Here is a 23358-nt window from a genome sequence, read left to right on the forward strand (position 1 = left end):
TAAACCTCAAAATGATCGTTTTACCCTTCATTTAAAAAGATTCCAAATCGAGCCATCTCATTAATCGCAATTTATACAAATCTAAAATTTCCACAACGACACATTATTCGAGACATCCAAACCATCATCAACCTTTTAATCGACCATTTGTCAAATTTCAGATCTCAAAATGATCGCTTTACCTACTATTTAGAAAGATTTTGAATAAACCATCATTGTTGACCAAATTCAAGAACTACATCATAAATTACCATCCAACACAATCAAACCTAATCAAAATCCCTATTAACCTCCCGATCAATGGCCCATCACATTTCAGACCCAAAATGACCATTTTACCCTTCACTTAAAAAGATTCCAAATGGATAACCCTCGTCACCTGACACTCTCCAAATTTTACATATCCGTCATTACACATCATCTGATACCTCCAAACCCCATGAAAACCTCTTGATCGACGATCCATTACATTTCAAACCCTAAAATAACCATTTTACCCTTAACTTAAAAAGATTCCAAATGACCATCTTCATTACCCAATACTCTCCAAATTCAAGATATCCATCGTTACACATCATCCGACACCTTCAAATCCCATCAAAACCTCCCGATCAGCAATCCAACCAATTTAAACACTAGAATGACCATTTTACCCTTCATCCAAAAAGATTTCAAACTGTCTATCCTCATTGGCTACCAATTTCCATATCCAAGATCTTCATCATAGCACTCCATCTGAGATCCCCAAACCATACCGAAATTCTTATCAACCTCCCAATTGATCATCCATCAAATTTCAAACCCCAAAATGAATGTTTTATCCTTCATTTAAAAAGATTCCAAATTGAGCCCTCTCATTAACCGTAGTTTATCCAAATCTAAAATTTCCAATGCGACACACCATTCAAGACATCCAAACCATATCAAAACCCTTATCAACCTTTTGATCAACAATATGTTAAATTTTAGATCTTAAAATGTCTGTTTTACCTTCCGTTTAAATAGATTATGAATAAATCATCCTTATTGACCGAATTCAAGAACTATGTCGTAAACCACCCTCTGACGCTATCAAACGATTCTCCTTCGCATCACTGATAAGATACATGCTAGTGATGGTAACCTTTTCCTCTTTCGGAGCATGGACAGCCTTGAACTCCCCATTAATCTCCTCATCGATGATCCATCACATTTCAGACCCTAAAATGACCATTTTACCATTCACTGGAAAAGATTCTAAATGAGCCAAGATTCCAAATTGATGGCTTTTATTAGCCACTACTTTCCTATTTCAAGATCTACATAGCGGTACACCCTCTGATGCACCTAGACCACCCCAATTACCTTCTTAGACACCCCGATCGACCATCCTTCATTTTCTATACCCAAAATGACCATTTTATCCCTCCATAAAGAAAGATCCTAATCCGATGACCCTCGTTGACCAGTACACTCCCAATCACAATTTCTCACTTTGGTACACCCTCCGAGGCCATCCAACTCCATCATTACCCTTTTCGGACACTCTATCCATTCTTTCACACTTTCTCTCTCATTCTTCCCATCAAACTCTCACACCCCCATCTTCTTCCTCTTTTTATCCCATGGAACCCTAACCACCGAAATTAATCCATCTCCACCTTCCCTTCTCCATCCTTCATTTCCTTTTCCTAACAAAAAGAAAAAAAAAACAAAAAAAATGGGCTATAGTCATTTTGACAAGAAGAAGAAGGGAAGAAGGAAGAAGAAGAGAAGGAGAAGAAGAAGAAGGAAGAAGAAACTAGAGCGTACTCCACCATTGTTGTCCAAGTAAAAGGTTGAACCTCCCCTTGCTCCAACATCTCCTCCCACAACTAAAGCAAAACAAAAACCCCACTAAATCCCTTCTCACACTACCACTGCAGTCCCCTATTCACCACCATGTCAAAACCAAAACCCTAGAAATACTACCCCATTCAACCTTGCTCTGAGATGACAAGAGGTGGGCGAGAAGAAAATAAAAAAAAAAAACAACAAAGAAGAAAATGGGGAACACGAACCAACCACTCCACCTATTCAACTCAAGAAAGATACCATCCTAAGAGGGACCATAATCCATTTCAGCACCGTTCGCTTCTCAATCAAGATTTTCACCATTACCTGTATTTGAATAAAGGCCATAAGGAGGTGAGCTACTTACCTCATTTTTTCTATATTTTTATGTTTATTCTTGTTTATTTTGTTGTTATTGTCCTCATCTTTCCTTAGAACTTGGTGTTTTTTCTAAACTTTGATTTGTTTTGTATGAAGAATTACTTTGTATGAAGATTGATTTCATTGTAGTTACATGTAGGAAACTTTAGTATGAAGTGTTAGAAAATTTGAGCGAAAATTATATGTTTTTTGCTAGTACTTTTTAGCAGAATGTGAAAAAATTCATTGCTGTAGGGTTGGTTTCTTAATTCTCAGCTTTGGTTATACTTGTTTTAAAAATAATTATGGATGTTCTTGTGAAATGTTGTTGTAATTAGTTGAATATCAATGCTGTTTAGTGCTGAAAACTTCTTAATTTCTCAGCTTTCATATTTTGTTTTGCACGATTTAGAGATAGCATGCTTGCCTATTGCTATATGTGGTTATGTTTAGTTGAACATCAATATTATATAATGCTGAAGTCCTTTTACTTTTTCTTTTCTTTTCTTTTTTTAGGATTTAATTTTTGCATGATTAGTAAAGATATGCATGCTTAAATCTTGCATTCTTTGAATTCATTCTAAACTTATAAACCGAATGAAAGGGGAATCCCATGGGGGATAAACTCCTTGTGACTCAATCCTTTTACACGCCACCTCAACAGTATTAGACGTTTCAAACGACCAATTTTCTAGCAGGTGAAAATATAAGATAAGAAGGAAAGACACAATATATACCGAAATATGATTTTATTGAAGAATTGATGAAGTGATGAGTATTGCGAGCATCGGAAAATGGCTCACTTTGCCACTTGGGCTGAAAATGGAGTCGCCACCCATCAGTTATGGAAATGGAGGTGATGGGACCTTCGAGAATGGCATTAAAATCATTTTGGTTCAACAGTGACTCCAATAGCCCAAGGCACCGGCTAACCAATCAGGGTAAGACTCGGATGGGAGAGGGAAGGGGTTAGGCACCCCTCTCTCAGGTCCAAAAGGTGGGGCCCACATGATATACCAACAAGCATAAGCATGAACAAATAATACTTCAATTATCTACGAATACACTAACAAGAATAAACCCACCTAAGAAATCCCATTTATTTATTCATTTATTATTTCATTATGTATCCTTTTATTCCTTGCTCCTATTCCTCACTACGGTAGGAAATGTACATATTCTTGAAAAAGTTAAACAATACACCATAAATGATGTTTCTTAGGATGGATTCAATTAGGGGTGTCTATCGATCGGTTTTGGTTTGGATCCAATCTGATCCAAACCTTATCAAATCAGATATGGATGGTCCATTGTAATTATTGGATTGGGCCAATTCAAAATAAATTGGTCCATATTCTTATTGGTTTGAATTAGACCTAAACCAAATTTCCAATAATCCGATCTTGAGGCCAAACCCTTGTCCAATTTGAAATCAATCAAAACTGAAAACAACATAAAATCACTTTTACGAAAACATTTTTATAAAAGCACTTTTATAAAAGTAATTTTATGAAAAGTATTTTTATGAAAGCACTTTTATAAAAATACTTTTATGAAAGCATTTTTACAAAAGTACTTTTATGAAAGCACTTTTACAAAAGTAGTTTTAAAAAAGCAATTTTATAAATTGGCCCTCCTAGGTAAAAACCTTACGGAATCTAGGTAAATTTGATGAAAACTGTGATTTTTTAGAAAATTGCCCCTCCTAGGTAAAACCTTACGGAATTAGGGTAAACTTGAAGAAAACTACCCCTTTTAGGTAAAAACATTACGGAATCAAGTAAACTTGAAGAAAACTGTCCCTCCTAGGTAAAAACATTACGAAATCGGGGTAAACTTAAAGAAAACTTCCCCTCCTTGATAAAAACCTTACGGAATCAGGGTAAACTTGAAGAAAACTGCCCCTCCTAGGTAAAAATCTTATTGAATTAGGGTAAGCTGATGAAAACTGTCCCTCCTAGGTAAAAACCTTATGAAATCAGGGTGAACTCAAAGAAAACTGCCCATCATGGGTACAAATCTTATGGAATCAGGGTAAACTTGAAGAAAACTGCCTCTCTTAGGTAAAAGCCTTACGGAATCAGGGTAAACTTGAAGAAAACTGCCCCTCCCAGGTAAAAACCTTATGGAATCAGGGTAAACTGATGAAAACTGCCCCACCAAGGTAAAAACCTTACGGAATCAAGGTAAACTCGATGAAAACTGTGATTATTTAGAAAATTGCCCCTCCTAGGTAAAAACCTTACAGAATCAAGATAAACTCGATGAAAAACTATGATTCTTGAGAAAATTGCTCCTCCTAGGTAATACCTTATGAAATTAGGGTAAACTTGAAGAAAATTGCCCCTCCTAGGTAAAAACCTTACGAAATCAAGGTAAAGTTGAAGAAACTTCCCCTCCTAGGTAAAAACCTTATGGAATCAGGGTAAACTCGATAAAAACTGTGTTTGGGTAAATTTACGAAAAATTGGATTAAAGTAAATTTACGAAAATTTGATCAAAGTAAATCTATCACTATGAGAAACATGTTAGAGACAAACAAACCAAAAACCAATTAAGACATAGGTTCAAAATACTTGCAAAGAACAATCACAAAACACCAACAAATATTCTTTAGTTTTTTTTTAGAACATTTTGAAAGATTTTTAATAACTGCTTTTTGACATAACACAATGTAAAATAAGAATTTCAGACATTATTTGTCATTCATTTCATTCATTCTTTTCTTTTTTGTTTTCTATATTTTTTTTTTGTTTTTTGTTTTCTTTCTCTTTTGTCTAATTTTTTATTATCATTCATATCATCTCTATTTACTCAATTAAAAAATTAGTGCTAGTCAAAGGAAAGAGACTTACAAATGGGATTCCTGACGTAGGTCAAGGCATAGAGGTTGATATGACCAATGGAATTTTCTGATGTGGGTCAAAGCATCGAGGGTGACATGACCAACAGATTTTCTAACGTGGGTCAAGGCATAGAGACTGACATAACTAACGAATTTTCTGACGTGGGTCAAAGCATAGAGGTTGATATGACCAACAGAATTTCTGACGCGGGTCAAGGTATAGAGGCTGACAATGACCAATGGAATTTTTTGATGTGGGTCAAAGCATAGAGGCTGACATGACCAACGGATTTGCTAACGTGGGTCAAACCACAAAGGCTGACATGACCAACGAAATTTCTGACGCGAGCCAAGACATAGAGGCTTACATGACCAACGGATTTTCTGACGCGAGTCAAAGCATAGAGGCTGACATAACCAATGGAATTTCTGACGTGAGTCAAAGCGAACAGGGTTAAACCCCGAAATACACCCTGTAAGGGCATATCAAGAAGCTCCCAATACGATATGTATCGGCCAATACAGCCCAATACGTATTGAAATTTCGAACCTTGCCTCAAATCGTAATTTTTACATTAAAATTTTAAAAATATAATGAAAAATATATTATAATAGAATATAATTATGGGGCCTGGGCCCGCATTAGGGCCATAACTTTTAGGACCAGGCATAAGATAATACTTTAAGCTTTCCATGGACAAAAAATTATAAATAATATATACATATATACATATGTTATTTTATGTTATATCATCCAAGGTTTTAAAAAACAACCTAGAACCAAAACTGCCTTGGTTACTAGTTTCCAAGTCATTGGCCCAAAATCATTGTCTAGGTCAAATGGGTAATGATCTGGCCATTATTGGTCAATAAGTCGCTGACTAATAGCCTATTATCCAATGTTTTTTCAACCTACCATTAACCCAAATACCATATTTATATATTTCTTTATAATAATATTATAAATATAAAAAAACCAAAAAACTTGTGCACCAGTTTAGTTTCAAAAATATGCCCAAGGTTCGTAAGCACCCTTACACTCGACACTCTTTCCTAAGCTAGTTTTCCCATTTGAGCTAAGCCAATCCAAAGTCAAATCAAGAATGGAGAACTATGATTTTATCAAATAATTAATTAATTATTTTCTCAAAGTGTTCAATTTCTTTCTTCACCACCCACTTGCCCAAAAAAGAAAAGGTTTAGAGACTTCCCAATTGCCACTTGTCTATCCATAGGCCAATATCCACTTCCCATTTTCAGTGTTATCTTTTCCTAAAATCTCTTTAACTCTACTTTCCACTAACTCTCCTCCCCCTCCCTTTGTCCCTCTTTGTCCTTAACTTGGACTTTCACGTCCATAAATTTTTTCAACTCTTTCATTATTTTACCTTTCCCCATTCTATCAATAGCCACCTCTCTTGCATTCCACTTCATTTGAGTCTTGTGTATGTCATTCTTCTTAAAATGTCTTACCATGTAAAGAAATATCTAAATATTAAGTAAAACATAACTTTGAAATATAAGAAACTTGAAATCACTATCATAACCTGCATGTAACTTACTTTTTTCCCTTTCTCATAAGAAAATCATCAAACAAGTGCACCAAGCCCATTTAATTAGAATTTCAAAATTTATCTTCCATTAAACAAAATACTAGTGGATTTTGTTACATATTTTTCTTCACGTGTTTTTTCATTGTATATTTCATATTTAATTAGATCATCAAAGTAATCATTGTTCTAACTTTTTTTTTTCTTTGTTGGTTAAAGATGCAACAAGTGACTCTTAAAGCATAGTCGAAGACAATTGATAATTCTTTTATATTTAGTGTTTCTCTATTTTTTTTGAAAGTCATGTAGACTTTAATATGTATTGAGAGAAATTTGACATTTGTAATACATTTTAAACAGTGGATGTATTTTTTTGATAGAACAATGCATGTATTCAAATTATATGTGCCATGTATCGAATGATTACAATAATATAAGTATTTGTTAGAAGTTATTATATAATTTTCATGTGATGCATGAATAAAATAGGTGTTGCTTTAAAGTGGCAAACCTAATTATCATTATTTTACTATTTTATTAGGAATATAGACACGATTTTTCTATAGATTAAAACAATTAGCCATGGTTTTCCAGGTAATTGTGGGCGTATATTACATCTTTTAGCCACAGTTTGTCAAAAAACTATAACTATATGTTAGAGTATTTAACTTCGGTTTTAACAAAAAAACCGTGGTTATAGGTTAGTATATTTAGATATGGTTTTATAGCAAACCATAGCTATAAATAGAAGAATTATAGTTACAGTTTTGTAAAAATCCGTGGTTATAGATTTGGATATATAACTATGAACAATTTAAAAACCGTAGCTATATGTATTTTTTAGCTACGGTTCAGCCCATGGCTAAAGGATCATATGGTTTGTGTTTGCCCTTTAGCTACGGAAAAATACCGTAGCTCTAGATGGGTTATAGCTATGGATTACTTGAACCATAGCCGTAGGTTATAGCCAAGCGAACATAGGCTACAGTTCTATCCTTAGCTAAACAGTAGCTATAGGTCTATAGCAATGGTTATTTTACCTTTACCCATGGTTTTGTTCGTAGCTAAAGGTCATATTTCTTGTAGTGTTTAAAAGAGATTATAATTGGACCTTTTTGAGTGATTTTGGAATGTTTAGTGTTCTTCCCAATAAATGCTTAAAACAAGCAGTTTCAAACACAATTTAAACAACATATGTGGACAATTCCCTCTTGTCTTATGAAAATTAATAACTTATAAATTAATTAACATAATTGATAATCAAAAGTTAATCACTGATGATTTAAGAAAAATTAAAATAAATTAATAAACTTAAAAAAGATATTAGTTTTCAAATTATTTAATTAATTTGAAACCCATTTAAATTTCTTTTAAACAAAATAAAATTAATATAAATTAAAATAAATTCATATAACAATAATTAAAAGTAAAATTATTAATAGTAAAAGTAATCATAAAAATCCACTTATGTTCAACTTTAAAAGGATAAGAATTTATCTAACAAAACATAAATAATGCTGGGCATGGACTTTTTTTGTATAACATTTTACACATTACAAGGGGATTAAGGAGTGGGGGACAAAAGTAGGGTGCACATGAAGACCACTAACCTTAAAACAAGGGAGCTTGCAAATACACATGTTTGATCTCCATAACACCCAATTTTTGCTTAGTCCCTTCACCCCACCCCTTTGTACTCTCCTTTTAGACCCCAAAACTAAAAAACATGATCAAATCAACCTGAAACTTTTCAAAACCTAGAATTTCTTTTTTTTTAACACAAACCACAGGACAGATAAGAACCTTGAGATCAACATCAACATCCGATCAGACATGATCCCAGACTTAGGAAACTATAGCTTAGTTACATGTTAGTTTTCATGACTAAACTCCAAAGATCCACCATTCATTACACTAATTTCCTTTTTAATGGCCCCAATATATGCAATATTCAAATTCTGACTCCCCAAAATCAAATCCAACACATCCATCACCTCAAGATCACTAGGATATAATCAACTAGCAAATCCCATTGCAAATCTTTGATGATCAACCTTGAAAATACCAAGATTTCATTTCGATAATCCTAAATGACTAGAGCTCAAAGACCAAGATCAACAATTTCTTTTTCAGATCAGAACCATCCACTTGACTCCTCAACTTAATACATGACCACATGTCAAATTTTAACTCAAAATTCACTTGTTTAATCGTCTGATCAACAAAGATCCCAATTTGACGCTTATGAGTAGCCCATACAAAAAGTAATATCCCAAGACCAAAATAAACAACCTATCAAATTCAGACTTAAATTACTCCACTTTCCCCCAAAACAAGCAAGCTCCCATTTTTGACATTCTCATTGGTTGGTTAGTCGTAAGCCAAAACATTGATCTGAACCAAATCTTTCAATCGACACTTCTAACAAAAAATCTATCACTTCCATAAGATTTAGGATGTCCAAAAGTGCCTACCCACCAAGGTTTACCCCAAAATTCCCTTGTTTGACCCTCCATCAAGCCATTATTTCATTTTAGCTAATCTTATTAATGCGAACTTGTCAGCCATGGATCTCCATGATACTAACCCTATTTGACCAACCATAATTCACCACTGTGTTCAGATACTCAAAGAACCCTAGTATGCCAAATTTTGTGACCAAACTCCTCTATTTAACCGTTAAAAAACTGAGATTCTATTTTGGGCCTTCTTGTTACTTGATAAACTATAAGCCAAACCCTTAATCTGAATCAAATCCTTTAATCCACACTTCTGACCAAAGATCCATCATCTCCATCAGTTTCAAAATGTTTAAAAACGTTTATCCACCAAATTTCATCCCAAAATTCCTGTATTAGACCCATTATTGAGCCTGGATCCTATTTCAACAAATCTCGTGGATTAAGAGCTTACCATACATAAATCATCATCCAAGATTTATTTGATTGATCATACCTCACCACTATATCCAGAGACCCAAAAAAATCCAACATATCAAATTTCTCAACCTAATTCACTCATTTACCCATTAAAGTAGAAAGATTTTATTTTAACGTACCAAATTAAATCGATACATCAACTGTCCCAACCTGAGACCTCAAGAAGGTGGGGGATGATGTTAGACCTATTCTTGAGCTACTCAAACACGTGGACTAATGAAATTAAGCCGAATAGACCCAAAAATCTAAAAAACACAAAGATAGTTTTATCTAAAACTAAGAAAACATAAAGTACCATTTGTTAGTGGGTCAAATTTACATTTTATATCACTAACTTCAAGTGCAAGACTGCAATGGCATGCATGCCCCAATCTCCCAAGTCGAGGAGAATCCTTTCACCAACAAGGAAAGGTTGATTGAGCTCCTGTTTCTATGAAAAATCTTGGTTATTTTCTTGTAAAAGCTCTCTTGAAGACCAAGATCTTTGATTGGATGAATTTCAAGCCTCTTCTCCTCATTTTCTCTATAAATAGAGGCCCAAGTCAAGCTCTAGGGGTGGAGTTTTTGAGGGACTAAAGAGGGGAGAAATAGGGGGAGATCTTAGAAGCACTCCAACCTTTGTAAAGCTCCCATTTGTGAAAAACCCTAAACATTATAACCTTAAACTTCAAAACCACCTTCCATGTTCCAAATCTAAGATTGGCACGAAATCTCCAAGTCCTTAACACTTTCAGACCCTCTTGAGAACATTTAAACACTCAGTTCGTCTATTTTGGCCACTGAAATTCCATCAACAAGGTTACATACAAGCTATAAGCCTCTCATTCCTTCATTTACTTAGATTTGAAATCTCTATTATTGTTAGTTCAGTTCTGCGTAGTTTGAAGTTCTAAGATTTTGGAGAACTTGCATTCTCAACTTCTTTTAAATCGAATAAAGAGGTAGAGATGCGAGGATCTTAGGGAGCATCTTTCTTTAAATTTTAGAAATTCCAAAAATTGTTTTTGTTGGTTTTTTGCCGTAAATTAAGCCTAAATAACTCTCGTATTGGGCTACTACAACAATTTAGGAAGAGAGGTGCCCAACACCTTTCCTCTCCCAATCCTTGGGACCCAAAATCTTTTGCTTGTGTGCATTTTCATGTGGAGAACGAAATCATTATGAAGACAATAAATAAATTTTTGAATATGAAAATGAGAACCCATTTTCTTTAAAAAATGGGTGGTGAATCCATCTTTTTGAATTGGCCATGAGCTTCTTGGAGCTCATAATAATGCTTCAGCATTATATAAGTTTGTTATAGAGAATGTATAAGAGTATGAGAGTTGGTCTAATGAGAATGATAAAGGGTAAGAATATTTATAGGAGGTAGAATTAATTCAATTAACTAAAATACCTTTAAAAACTAGTCATTTTATAATTGTTGGGAAGGGTATTTTGGTTATTCACAAATTTAATTATCATTTTACCAAAATGCCCCTTAAACTAATTATTATATAGTTATTAGGGGCATTATTGTCATTTTTCTCCCCAAAGTCAAAATGCATAAATACCCAAAACTAATTGTTTATAGATATTTGAAAGGATATTTATCTAAAAAACCCCCAAAAAATAAAAAAAGAATAACCATTGAGATTCTTGGTGGGCCGGTGTAGGCCGTAGGGGACTGGCTTCGTGCCGTATTTGTGCTATGTTAGCAGGCCTTGTTGGCCTGACCCAGTTTGTTGTATGATGCTTGCGGGCCTCAAAACCTAAGCTCGATACGGCTGGGGTATGGGCTGAGCCCAACTGGTTCATGTTTGACATGGCCATGTCATGTCGGTATAGTTCTACCTTCAAAATGACTTGAAAAAACACCTGTCACTCTTTTATTGGATATCCCGACAGCCGATCCATGCGACAGGGTGATAATGCAACTTGCAGTTGGTTGTAAACGGGATCTGACCAGAGTCCGTGTTTTGTGCTCTCGTGGGTGAACTGGACACCTGAGCCCCCCAATCAGATGTGACAGCGTCTACATTTCGAAAAAAACTTTTAACGGATGTTCAGTCATTAGATCAATACATCCGGTTCAACCACCTGCAAAAACACAAAACTCAAAAAGTAAGGTTATGATCATTTGAACTCTCCCCTCCCCATTTCTTGTCCTCATCTCATTCGAGCCCTAACCCGAGCATCTCACCGGCCACCTTTAGAAGCCCATTCCTGACCCCATCCCACCACCATGCCTCCTTCCAAAAAGAACATCATGTTCGTCAGTCTTGCCCCGTGAGCCCACACCAGAACACTGCATCTGTTCAAACACCCCAGAAAGCTCTCGTAAATTCGCCCTCTGATATGGCGAAGTTCTAATCACATGTTACCTTAATCTTTCTGCCACCCTCACTAGATCGTCTTCATTCACAAACATTCTCGTTCTTTTACGTGAAACAAGAAGAAATGCAATTCGCACACAGAGAATTCTCGTAGACCTACATTGCAGAGAATTCTAGTGTTGTAGCCTTTTCTTTCTTAAATTTCATGGAAGGCTTCAATATCTCTGAAGTAGAAGCAAGGAAGAGAAGAAACATGACTGTTAATGGCGAAGAAACTAACATCTTCCTTGCGTCAAAATTTAAACCCACCATCATCAGATACTGAAACCTGAAAAGAACTAAAAAACAAGCTCTTCAGCTCACACTATAAAGATTAAAAACAAAAAATAAAACGTAAACAAACAAATGAATGAGCAAAAATCGAAGTGGTTCAACAAAAAATAGAAAAGAAAATAGATAGTTACCGGAAAAGAAGATCAAAACCCACTTTGCTACTTGAATGAACTAAATCATCAAATAAACCTCAAATCGAGACAAACACGAGCTTAGGGAGAGAGAAAGAGAGCATCTGACCAGCCTTCAACGTGGAACGAACAAGGAAGCGAACGTAGAACTAAGAGAGGAGACCAGAGAAAACTTTCTTCATCAACGAAGCTGAATGGAGGCTATGGAGAAGCCGCCATGCAAAAACAAAAAAGCTCGTTAGTTAATGAATGAAGTGGGGAAATACTACTCCTGGAGCTTGGAAATGCTACAAAATATGCTGGCCGCCATTGCAAACTCGCCATTGCCGGTTGCTGTTAATCGTTGTCAGTTGGTGTGTGTCGCTGTCGGACATCGGAGATGCTGGCCGTCGCAGATGGTCGGTTGGGTGTGAGGGCTGAGAGGAGGGAACATGAAGGGTTAGAACGAAAATGGGGGTTCTAACCCTAAAGGGCCTAAATATTCGATTTGCGATGAGTATATTGAAGTCATTTTATTTTTTGTTTTTGTTTTATTTTATTTAAAACAATGTAAATAAAAAGGATAACCCGTGAACTGCTGCTCGGATTGAACGGTTTTAGCAGTCCAACCCCCCGGGTCAGCGGTTTTCTTACTTTTTCATCATTTTTAAAGAATTTCCGGTTTATAGTATAACCAAACTTGGGACTGACCGTTACTGGTTTTTCCGGTCCGACCGTCCATTTTGGTCCAGTTTTGAAAACCATGTTGGAGACACCGCAAAGGCTGGTCAGAGACATTGAAGCCTTCTAGGGCTTGAATGCATTTCTTCTAGAGTTTGAATGTGTGCGAAATACATTCTCGTTCTTCATCGCATACATGCATTGCAGAGAATTCTGGCATTCTTGGAGACATTGAAGTTCCTTGCAGAGAATTTTGACGTTCTAGGGCTTGAATTCACAGTTTCAACTAAGAGATTTTTTGGAGGAGTGCTTCAAGCTCCGGTGAATCTTCATGAATGCATCGTTGCTCTTCTCTAAGACATCTTATTTTTTTTCTATTCCAATCCGACGGATTTAAAGACAACGAAGAAACGAAAGCTGGAAACCCCTTGAGGCTGAGTGAGGAGAACTTGCAGACTTGAAACGAGATGAATTTGAGCTTAGGAGGGTTTTGAAGCCCATAAGATAGGATCAGTGGTGGCTGAGAAGAGTGGGGTCGAAGAGGAACGGAGGACATGAATTCCAGGGAGGAACGGACTTGAAACGGGATGAATTTTTGCATCCGGTTCGACCGGATACGTCCAGGTAACGGGTACGTCCGGTCGACCGGATACGTCTAGCCCCATCGACGTTTCTTTATTTGATTGGCAGGTTCACGCGTCAGTGCACCCACGGGTGCACAGAACGCGGCCACCTCTTGATGTAACGCCGTTTGGTATGGAGTTATGGGACTCGAGGTAAAATTCCTTTTCAAGTCCAAATGCAGACGATCCGAACTGTGTACGTGCGGCTGTTTTCAGTTTCTACGTGTCAAAACTCACAAGCTGAACAACGGCTGGCAAGCTAAGCAGTTTTGCTTGAAACAGAACACAATCGCAGTTTCCCTGTTGCTTGGTTGCCTGGTTGGTATACCAGACATTCAACACCGCCCCTAATTCCATAGTTCTCGGCATAGTTGCATTGCTTCACGAATCATACAAATTACACAGACTACGTCGAGTTTAAGGATTTTCAGTTGATCTTTTGCTTAATTCAAAGGGTATCCCAAGGTTTTTGCTCATCGAATTTATGCATCACCTTTTAGATTGATCTTAAATGTTTTCTTCCTCTTAGGGTAAACTCTTCGAACCTTTTGACCGGAATTTTGCATTTCAGTTTTCTCTTCATTTCGGAGGGTACCCATCAAGTAGTTTCCGCTGTTTTTACAGAAATCTCTTTGGGTTGCTCTTTTGGTATCTGCTCCAATCTGGGGTTTCCGAAATTCCATGAGTTTAAATTGAATTTGGGGTCGCGAGCTTGCTTTTGTAGTTTTGTTTGAGTACTACTCCGACAGATGTGTGCTCGTAGTTGAGAAGGTTTGCGAACTTCTGCTGATCCCATCGGATTTTGCACTTTTCTCTCGTCCCTGCTAATTGATTTGGAAAGGAAGAATACTTTTATCGAATGATTAATCGGAAGTTCAATTGAAGCTCATGATTTTCTCCATTTATTTATAGAGTTGCTTCGGAATCATCTGCATGGCGAATTCCGAGGCAAGTGGTAGAGTTTATGACTCTGGAAGTGACAAAGTTGGCAGAGAATGCGAGGGGGAAGCTGCAGTATCAGTGTTAGAAGGAATGTCTTCATGCGGGATCCAAGAAACATCGCCTGATTTACTGAAGAATACTCCTTCGAACATCGCACGACTGGAAGATGTTATTGAGCAATGCAAAGGTAGACAGAAGTATCTTGCACAAACTAAGAGTCCTTCTGATGGAGAAGACGTTCGGTGGTATTTCTGCAAGGTTCCTTTGGCAGAGAATGGTGAGTTCAGGTGACATGAAAATATACAATTCTAATTAAAATAGAAGTGGTGACTCTTTGCTCCATTTTTACCTTGTTGAACTTTGATGTTAAAAGAAATATGATAGAGAGAAGGCTGTATTCTACGCTCTTGCTCTTAAACAACATCTAGTTACATGTTCTTTTTTAGATCTTATGATGTAGATATTTAATCCCTTTATGATATGTTACCCATGTGTTGGGGAACAATACAACAACATTATCACTCAATTAATCACATAATTGCTGTGTCACACCCAGAAGTCACATATAACATGCTTCTTGAAGATAGTTGAAATCTCCTACATTTTTTTTTCAAGGCATTCATGGCAACACTGTTCTTGAGATTCAACTGAGGTTGAACTAATCCTACCTGTTGTGAACTTTTACTACTCATTGGGATGAGTTTTACTTCACAATGCCCAAAAATGTAAAAACCTTTTCATAAATAACTACACAGATTACTTGAAAAACTCATGAAAGTGTTTCTCTTATTAAGTCCAAGTTGTTTGGGTTATTGGTCTATTGGTCATCAACAACCCATCTCAGAAATTGTGTTCCAGGAAAGTCACAAATAATTTAACTTCTTCAGTATCAACTATATCTTATTCAAGTCTTAGACATGAGAAAAAATGGTTCATTAAAGTTTCAAACTTGTAATATGGTTCTTATCATTTGAGTTCATACTTGAGAAAGAACAATTTGATTGATAAGTCTCTTCATGAATATTTCAAGGAAAGGTTAATGTAGCTGACACCATATGGTTGGGACAAGGATTAATTGAGTTGAGTAAAATTAGTTAATGTCAAAAACATCTTTCACAATAGAGTGCCAGGAACAAATCTCACAATATAATATAGATGGCTAGACGCTACATCAAGGAGTATACTCAGTTATGGAAGCCTCTTAAAGATGGGAAAGTGACATGTCAAACAAAGTGGAGGGTCTTAAAGAGAACATTCAAAGAGGAGAAAGAGGGGTAGCCTATATTTTCATGCTACACAGTTTGCAATTGCCGATCTCCTCCACATGGACATGCTTCTTCATAGTTAATGACCTTGGTGAGTCTATCTCATGTTCAATCCAATTCTACACAGCCTTCTAAATTGAGTCTCTTCTCCTTTATATATAGAGGACAGAAACCATGGGTCCTTACTTGGGGCTGAAACCATTGGCTCCAATGTTTTGAGCCTTCAAGCTAGGGTTTCAAACTGCAACACCCACAATGCCACCTGAAAAAAGTGCAGTGTGTGGATGGTCCATGTGACTCACTCATCCACCATGCAACCTTGAGGCTTGTGCCTGGTCTAATACAACCCAAGTGTAACCCAGTCATGTGACCTTGGCCCATGTGAACCACTGTAAACTTAGACCAGGTCTAATACAACTCCAATATGACCTGGTTAGTCAACCTAACCTCATGATCCACCAGGAGGATTTCAAGTCGAGTCCTAAACTGCTTGATCTCTTTTACATGGGTAAGGTTTTTGAAGATCGCATTGTAGTCATAGGTTGTGATGCAAGTTTTTGGTTAATTGGTAAGGGTGTAGAAATACACGGAATAAGAAAAGAACAAGACTACGGCCATGTTTGGGAGTGCTTAAGTTAAAAACAAGTGCTTATTCGAATAAGCACTTATTTTCATTTGGCACGTTTGGTAGTCTTTTTCTCCAATAAGTACTTAAATAAGCATTTGTGACTATTTTGTCCTCCATTTTCTTTCAAAATTTCAAAATATACCCTTATGAAAGCACTTTTTACTAAATTACTTAAATAAAAACACTTTTTATGAAAGCACTTTTATAAAAGTACTTTTACGAAGGTACTTTTATGAAAACACTTTTATAAAAACGCTTTTATAAAAACGCTTTTGTGAAAGCACTTTTATGGAAACACTTTTTATAAAAGTACTTTTATAAAATCAACTAGGCTTAATTTTATAAGTGGTGTTTTAAAATTAAACTAGGGATAATTTTGGAAGAAAAAAAAATTGAATAAGTGCTTATTGTATAAGCACTTAAAAAAAGCTGGAAATTTGAGCTTAAAAAATAATCCCTTATTTTTAAAATAAGTACTTATTTCGGGCTTATTTCCCAAATAGCAATAAGTGCTTAATAGCCCAAATAAGCACTTATTTTTAAGCACTCCCAAACATGGCCTATGTATAGTAGGGATTAGTAATACAATACATCGGGTTTCTTCACACTCCTCCTTAAACTGATGCCGGAACATAAGCATCGGTTAGCCCACAAGAAACATATGTCTACATCTTGTGGGCTTCGTAAATATATCAGCAATCTGCAAGTCTTAAGCTACATGAAGAAGAGAAATGAAGCCAGCAAGAAACAAGTCTCTAATGAAGTGACAATCGACTTCAATATGTTTAGTCCTCTCATGGAACTTGTAGAGAAGATGGGCCGAATGGCCCATAAGCTGTTTATCCTTTTTTATCTTTTATGTTCTTTGCTGTAATGGGCCTTAATCTGGGCTTATTCTTTCTTATGTTATGTCTTTTTAATTTTCTGCCCAACTAGGGGCTTCTCTATAAATTACCAAAGTTTAACTTAATAAAATAGAATTAAGGGTGTAAGAGAAGAGATTATGTTCGAAAATCTCTCTCTCTGATCCCAAGTTGCCGCCACTTTCTTCTTCTTCTTCTCTCCTCTTGAACTCTGATTTCTGCTACTTTCTTTTGAACTTTTGCATCTTTCTAAACAGTCCTTTCTTCTCAAAAGGCTGTTTTTCTTCTTGGTATCAGAGCAGGTTTGTTTTTCCCTTTTTTCACCTTTTTTTCCCATACTTAGTGTGTATGGAGAACTGAATCATATGAATAGTTAAAGACACCTATTTCAGCCCAGTTGTTAGTGGTTTTTGGAGAGAAGAGGACTGGTTTTGTCATCCCCTTGGCAGACTCAAGTGTGTTGCCCGAAACCCCAACTTTCTGGAGAAATCTGATTGCGGGCCCCACAGGGAGTTTGACCTGGGCGCTCAGTGACTAAAGGCTTTCTCATTCTCCTTCTTGAAGATCGAATCAAGTGGATTGGTGTTCTGTGAAGTCTACAAGGAGCGGCTGAATTTTCTCCATTTCTCCCAGCTTCCGGGTGTGACACAGATTACTGGTACGGCTGCATAGAGGTTGGCTCACAACACAGTTTTTGTTCAGTCTTCATTTGGTGTTTTTTGAAGTTGTTTGAAGTCATTTTTGAAGTATTTAAGAAGATGAACTCCCCAGACTTTGAAAACAAGCATGTTGCTGAATCCGGACAGGTTCCGGGAGCCTCTATAGACTCTCTATTGGCTGTGACCGCAGTCAAGCTGGATGGAACTAATTATTTGGCTTGGTCACAATTAGTGAAGATTCATATTTGTAGTAGAGGCAAGTGGGGTTTTATCTCCGGGAGCAAAAAGGCTCCTCCGGAAGATGATCCATCATATGAAAAGTGGATGCAAGAAGATTATATTGTTATTGGGTGGCTTGTGAATTCAATGCAACCACAGATTAGTCGGCACTATTTGTGGATGAATTCGGCAGAGGAAATTTGGGATAGTGTTGCTGAAACCTATTCCCAAAAATTAAATCTAGCTAGGGCTTACAAGTTGAGAAGTGATGTGAAGGATTTGAGACAGGGGGAGAAACCATTAGATGTATACTTCTCAACACTGAAATCTTTATGGCAAGAAATAGATTTGATAGAAGCTGTAACCTGAGACACCACTAATGATGCTGAGACCTACAGAAAGCTGGTTGAGAGAAACAGGGTGTTTGAGTTCTTGACAGGGCTAAATCCAGAGTATGACATTACAAAGCAAAATATTTTATCCAAGGATAGTGTCTCACTATCTCAAGCATATGCCTTGGTAAGTAGTGAAGAAAGCAGAAGACTTGTCCAGGTCCAAGGGGCTGGTCTAAATGATCACTTTGCTAATATGGGAGTGAAACCCAAGGGGGTTGCAGGGACTCCAAGTAGCTCAGGGAAGAAAGAGGTTATCTGTGAGTATTGTAAAAAGCCAAAACACACTAAAGACAAGTGCTGGAAATTGCATTCTGAGCTCCTACCACTTCAGTTTCAGAAGAAGTCTGATAATAAAAAGGCAGGGAGTGCTAATGTTGCTACTGGTCCAGATAGTGACAGATACCAAACTGAAGAGATGACGGCTAGTGTGTAGTTAGCAGCTATGAAGGCAGAATATGAGAAGTTTGGAGGATGATCAGTCACATAGAGGGTGTGACCTCTTCTTCCAACCCTTTAGAAAATTCAGTCTCTTCTGCATTTGCTCATTCAGGTATACGGGCTTTTGCCAATTATGCAACCATTTAAGGTAATCGTAGGATCCCTTGGATTATTGATTTTGGTGCTTTTGATCATATGATCAGCCTTTCTACTTTGTTTGTTTCATATGATTTACTTCCTGGACGTGACAAAATCACCCTAGCCGATGGCTCTCTTGCCCCTATCTCCGGCAAGGGAACCATCAAGGCTACAGATTCCTTGGTTCTTCCTTCTACTCTTCATGTACCCAGACTAAATACAAACTTGTTATCTGTAAGTAGCCTAACTAAGTCATTAAACTGTTGTGTAACCTTCTTCACTTCCTACTGTGCTTTTTAGGATCTGGAGTCTCAGAAGGTGATTGTGAGTGGTCGTGAGGCAAATGGAATATATTTGATGGATACTCCTGGACAGTGCCATGAACAACTTGGAAAAGATGCTTTTGGGTCTACATTTACAAAGTCCATCAGTCGAGTCATGTTATGTCATTTTCGTTTGGGTCATCTTTCTTTTTCTGCATTAAGTCATTTATTCCCAGAACTGTTTAAGGGAATTAGTTTGTCCAATATTCATTGTGAGTCTTGTGAACTGTCAAAACATTGTAGAAATAGTTATCCTCTGAGTAATAAAAGATCTTCTTCTCCTTTTAATATTGTGCACTCTGATGTGTGGGGGCCCTACCACTTACCCTCTATGGGTGGCTACAAATATTTTATTTTGTTCATTGATGACTTTTCTCGGTTCACTTGGATATTTTTGATGAAGTCCCGTGATGAAGTTCCCAGACTTATGAGGCAATTCCATGAATTTGTCATAACTCAGTTTGATACTAGGATTAAAATTTTCAGATCCGACAATGCAAAAGAATATTTTGAGAAAAACCCGACCTGCTATCTCACTGATTTAGGGGTTATTCATCAAAACTCCTGTGTAAGGACCCCAAAATAGAATGGATTTGCTGAAAGAAAAATAGACATATTGTTGAAGTTGCAAGAAGTATTCTATTTGCCTCACATGTCCCTATAAAGTTTTAGGGTGATGCTGTTCTCACTGCTACCTATCTTATAAACTGTATGCCATCCAGGGTTTTAGGGTTTAAGTCTCCCTTCAGTCTCCATCCGGACAATGATTTTTTTCCTATTCCTCTTCGTGTCTTTGGCTGCACCTGTTATGTACATATCCCAAGTGTCCAAAGACATAAATTTGAACCAAAAGCCCACAAGTGTATCTTCCTTGGTTATTCCCCCACACAGAAGGGTTACTGTTGTTTTGATCCGAAGACTGGCATGTCTCAATGGATGTCACCTTTGTTGAGCTTTCTTCCTTTTATGGTTCTTCTCTGGAGAGACATTGTCCAAAGGGGGAGGATTTGTCACATGTGTGCTCTTCCTCTTCTTGTCCCAATTGAGTCTTTTGCCGAATCTCTTCCTCCTTCAAATGAATCAAGGGAGGATCAGTTACTTCACTCTCATTCCAGTGTTCCTATTCCTCCTCCTTTACCTCCTCGCCCTCTTTTTAATCCCAGGTTGTATTAACGACAAAGAACCAGAAATGAGTAGGTTGTTTCCCCTACAACACATGAGCCTCATGCACTTCCAGTTACAGATGAGACAACAGGTACTATTACAGCCCCTTTGGAGCCACCCTTCCCAGACCTTGATATCCCCATTGCTATTAGGAAAGGAAAAAGGAAGTGTACTACACATTGCATTTCCAAACACCTTTCTTATAGTTTGCTCTCTCATTCATATTTTGCCTACCTTTCTTCTATTGCCTCTAATTCAATTCCCAGGTCTGTGTCAGAAGCTCTTAATATTTCAGAATGGAGGGATGCTATGAGAACAAAAATTGATGCCCTGCACAAGAATGACACTTGGGAAGTGGTTGATTTGCTTGAAGGGAATGATCCAATAGGCTGTAAGTGGGTTTTTACTATCAAATATCATGCTGATGGCACCATTGAAAGGTACAAGGCTAGGCTGGTTGCAAAAGGCTATACACAAACATATGGGATTGATTATCTGGAAACCTTTGCCCTTGTTGCCAAGATGACTTATGTTAGAGTTTTATTATCTTTGGCTGCACACTCGGATTGACTACTTTATCAACTGGATGTAAAGAATGCATTTCTGAATGGAGAATTACATAAGGAAGTCTATATGTCTTTTCCTCCAGGGATGTATGAAACAGATATGAAAGGAAATGTCTGCAGGCTGAAGAAATCTCTTTATGAACTAAAACAGTCTCCTAGATCATGGTTTGAAAGGTTTAGAGCTGCCCTTGTTAGCTTTGGCTATGTACAAACATAGTCTGATCATACCCTCTTTGTGAAGAGGAGAGGATCTTTGGCCATTTACCTGATTGTGTATGTTGATGATATTGTTGTGACTGGTAATGATGTCTCAGGAATCAATGATCTCAAATCTTTCCTTCATACAGAATTTGAGATCAAAGATCTAGGGGAATTGAGATACTTTCTTGGCATAGAAGTTGCTAGATCCAATGATGGGATCCTTATCTCTCAGAGGAAGTATGTTTTTGATTTGCTCTCTGAAACAGGGAAGATGGGTGCTAGACCAGTTGCTACTCCTATCGATATGAGCCATAAACTCTCTGCTTCAGATGGAATATTGTTAGAAGATAAGGGAGTCTTCCAGAGACTATTTGGAAAACTTCTTTATCTATGCATGACTCAGCCATACATTGCATACATTGTTAGTTGCATCAGTCAGTTCATGCATGCTCACAGGGATACTCATATGGTAGCAGCAGAGCGGATTCTATGTTATTTGAAGGGCTCCCCTGGAAAGGGAATTCTATTTGCCAAGCATGGGCAATTGAAACTTGAAGCCTACACAGATGCTGATTGGGCTGGAAGCATTGATGACAGAAGATCTATCTCTGGGTACTGTAGCTTGGTGGTAGGTAATATTGTCTCTTGGAGAAGCAAGAAACAATCAATTGTTGCTCGATCTTCAGCCGAAGTAGAATACAGAGCCATGGCTCCTGGAGTTTCTGAACTATTATGGCTTAAATCCTTGATGGAGGAACTGGGTATTGAGCATGATAAGCCAATGATGTTATACTGTGATAATCAGGCGGCCATCAACATTGCTCACAACCCAGTGCAACATGACAGAACTAAGCATATTGAAGTTGACAGACACTTCATTCGAGAAAGAGTGGCTTCTGGAGAAGTGTGTCTACCTTTCATCACCTCTGAAGGACAGTTAGCAGATTTTCTCACCAAGGGCATTCCCAAGGCTAAACTTCAGCATGATACTGGCAAGCTTGGCATGATTGACATCTATGCTCAGTTTTGGTGATTTTGTTGTGGCTCAGATGGTTTGGCTTCTTGTTTGAGAGTTGGAGTTTGTTTTCTTTTTTCTCTTGAGTGACTTGTGGTCACTCCCCTTTTGTACTCTGTTTTTTTTTTTTAATAAATTTTATTTCTATTACCAAAAAAATGTTACTCTATGAATACTGTTGAGTGTTGACTGATATGACCTACATCCATACATTTTGATGATGGTTTCCCAAATTTGTACTTCTACAGAACTAGCAGCATCAGTCCCTCAAACAGAAATAGTGGGAAAGAGTGAGTATTTTCGATTTAGCATGAGGGATTCTCTTGCACTGGAGGCTTCTTTCTTGCAGGTCAGTGTATTTAGCCTTGTAAGTGGTGAGTGGTTTAGCTATTCTTTTCCTTCTATGAAAATCTTAACCTATTTATAGCAACTTTTATTGCACTTCTGCAGAGAGAAGAAGAGTTGTTATCAAGTTGGTGGAGAGAGTATGCAGAATGTAGTGAAGGTCCTAGCAGAAAAATCCTTGGTTCCAACAAATCAAAAGTGCAGCCTAAATCATGCTCTTCTGATAGTGGTCCATCAACCCAGTTATATCCAATTGAAGAGGAGAGAGTTGGTGTCCCTGTAAAGGGAGGTCTTTACGAGGTATTTTCACCCTCTTGCATGTTTTCCTACTTCTTATGATCTTTATGAGATTTATCATTGCCAAGTTGACAGTATCATACAGGCTACTAAGTTTTTCAGGTACCCTCCAATTCTTGTTTCTTCATATTGTTTAACTATGAGTCATATATATGTGTTTGATACCTATTCTTTCCTTCTTTAGTTTAAATATTTATAGTTGTTAATAAAAATTGTTAACTAATGTAAACTAAGGAAAATAAGAAATGACAATACAATAAAGCTGGTAAAATTAAGGAGGATCAACTTACAAGCCAAAAGACAGTGTCTTCTATTATGAATTGTGAGTGGCA

General features: G+C 37.1%; 1 protein-coding gene across 12 annotated transcripts in view; it reads left to right on the forward strand.

Moving 5' to 3' along the window:
* The first annotated feature begins 13833 nt into the window (after positions 1-13833).
* SGR2 (shoot gravitropism 2 (SGR2)) overlaps positions 13834-23358 on the forward strand; it is a 133074-nt gene continuing 123549 nt past the window's right edge. For 9 of the 12 annotated variants that reach the window (XR_016075935.1, XR_016075933.1, XR_016075934.1 and 6 more), the window contains exons 1-5: positions 13834-14098; positions 14193-14339; positions 14481-14787; positions 22633-22733; positions 22835-23029. Coding sequence is in view for 9 of the 12 variants with exons in the window: in XM_088887101.1 (XP_088743227.1) it covers positions 14502-14787; positions 22633-22733; positions 22835-23029 (582 nt within the window). In the remaining 3 variants the exon portion in view is untranslated. Of the gene's footprint in view, positions 14099-14139; positions 14340-14480; positions 14788-22632; positions 22734-22834; positions 23030-23358 lie in introns of all 12 variants that reach the window. The other 3 variants (XM_088887102.1, XM_088887104.1, XM_088887103.1) reach the window with 3 other exon arrangements.

The sequence above is a fragment of the Nelumbo nucifera genome, chromosome 5 (genome assembly GCF_055504915.1).
Source record: "Nelumbo nucifera cultivar China Antique chromosome 5, China Antique-T2T, whole genome shotgun sequence".
NCBI classification, from domain to species: domain Eukaryota; kingdom Viridiplantae; phylum Streptophyta; class Magnoliopsida; order Proteales; family Nelumbonaceae; genus Nelumbo; species Nelumbo nucifera.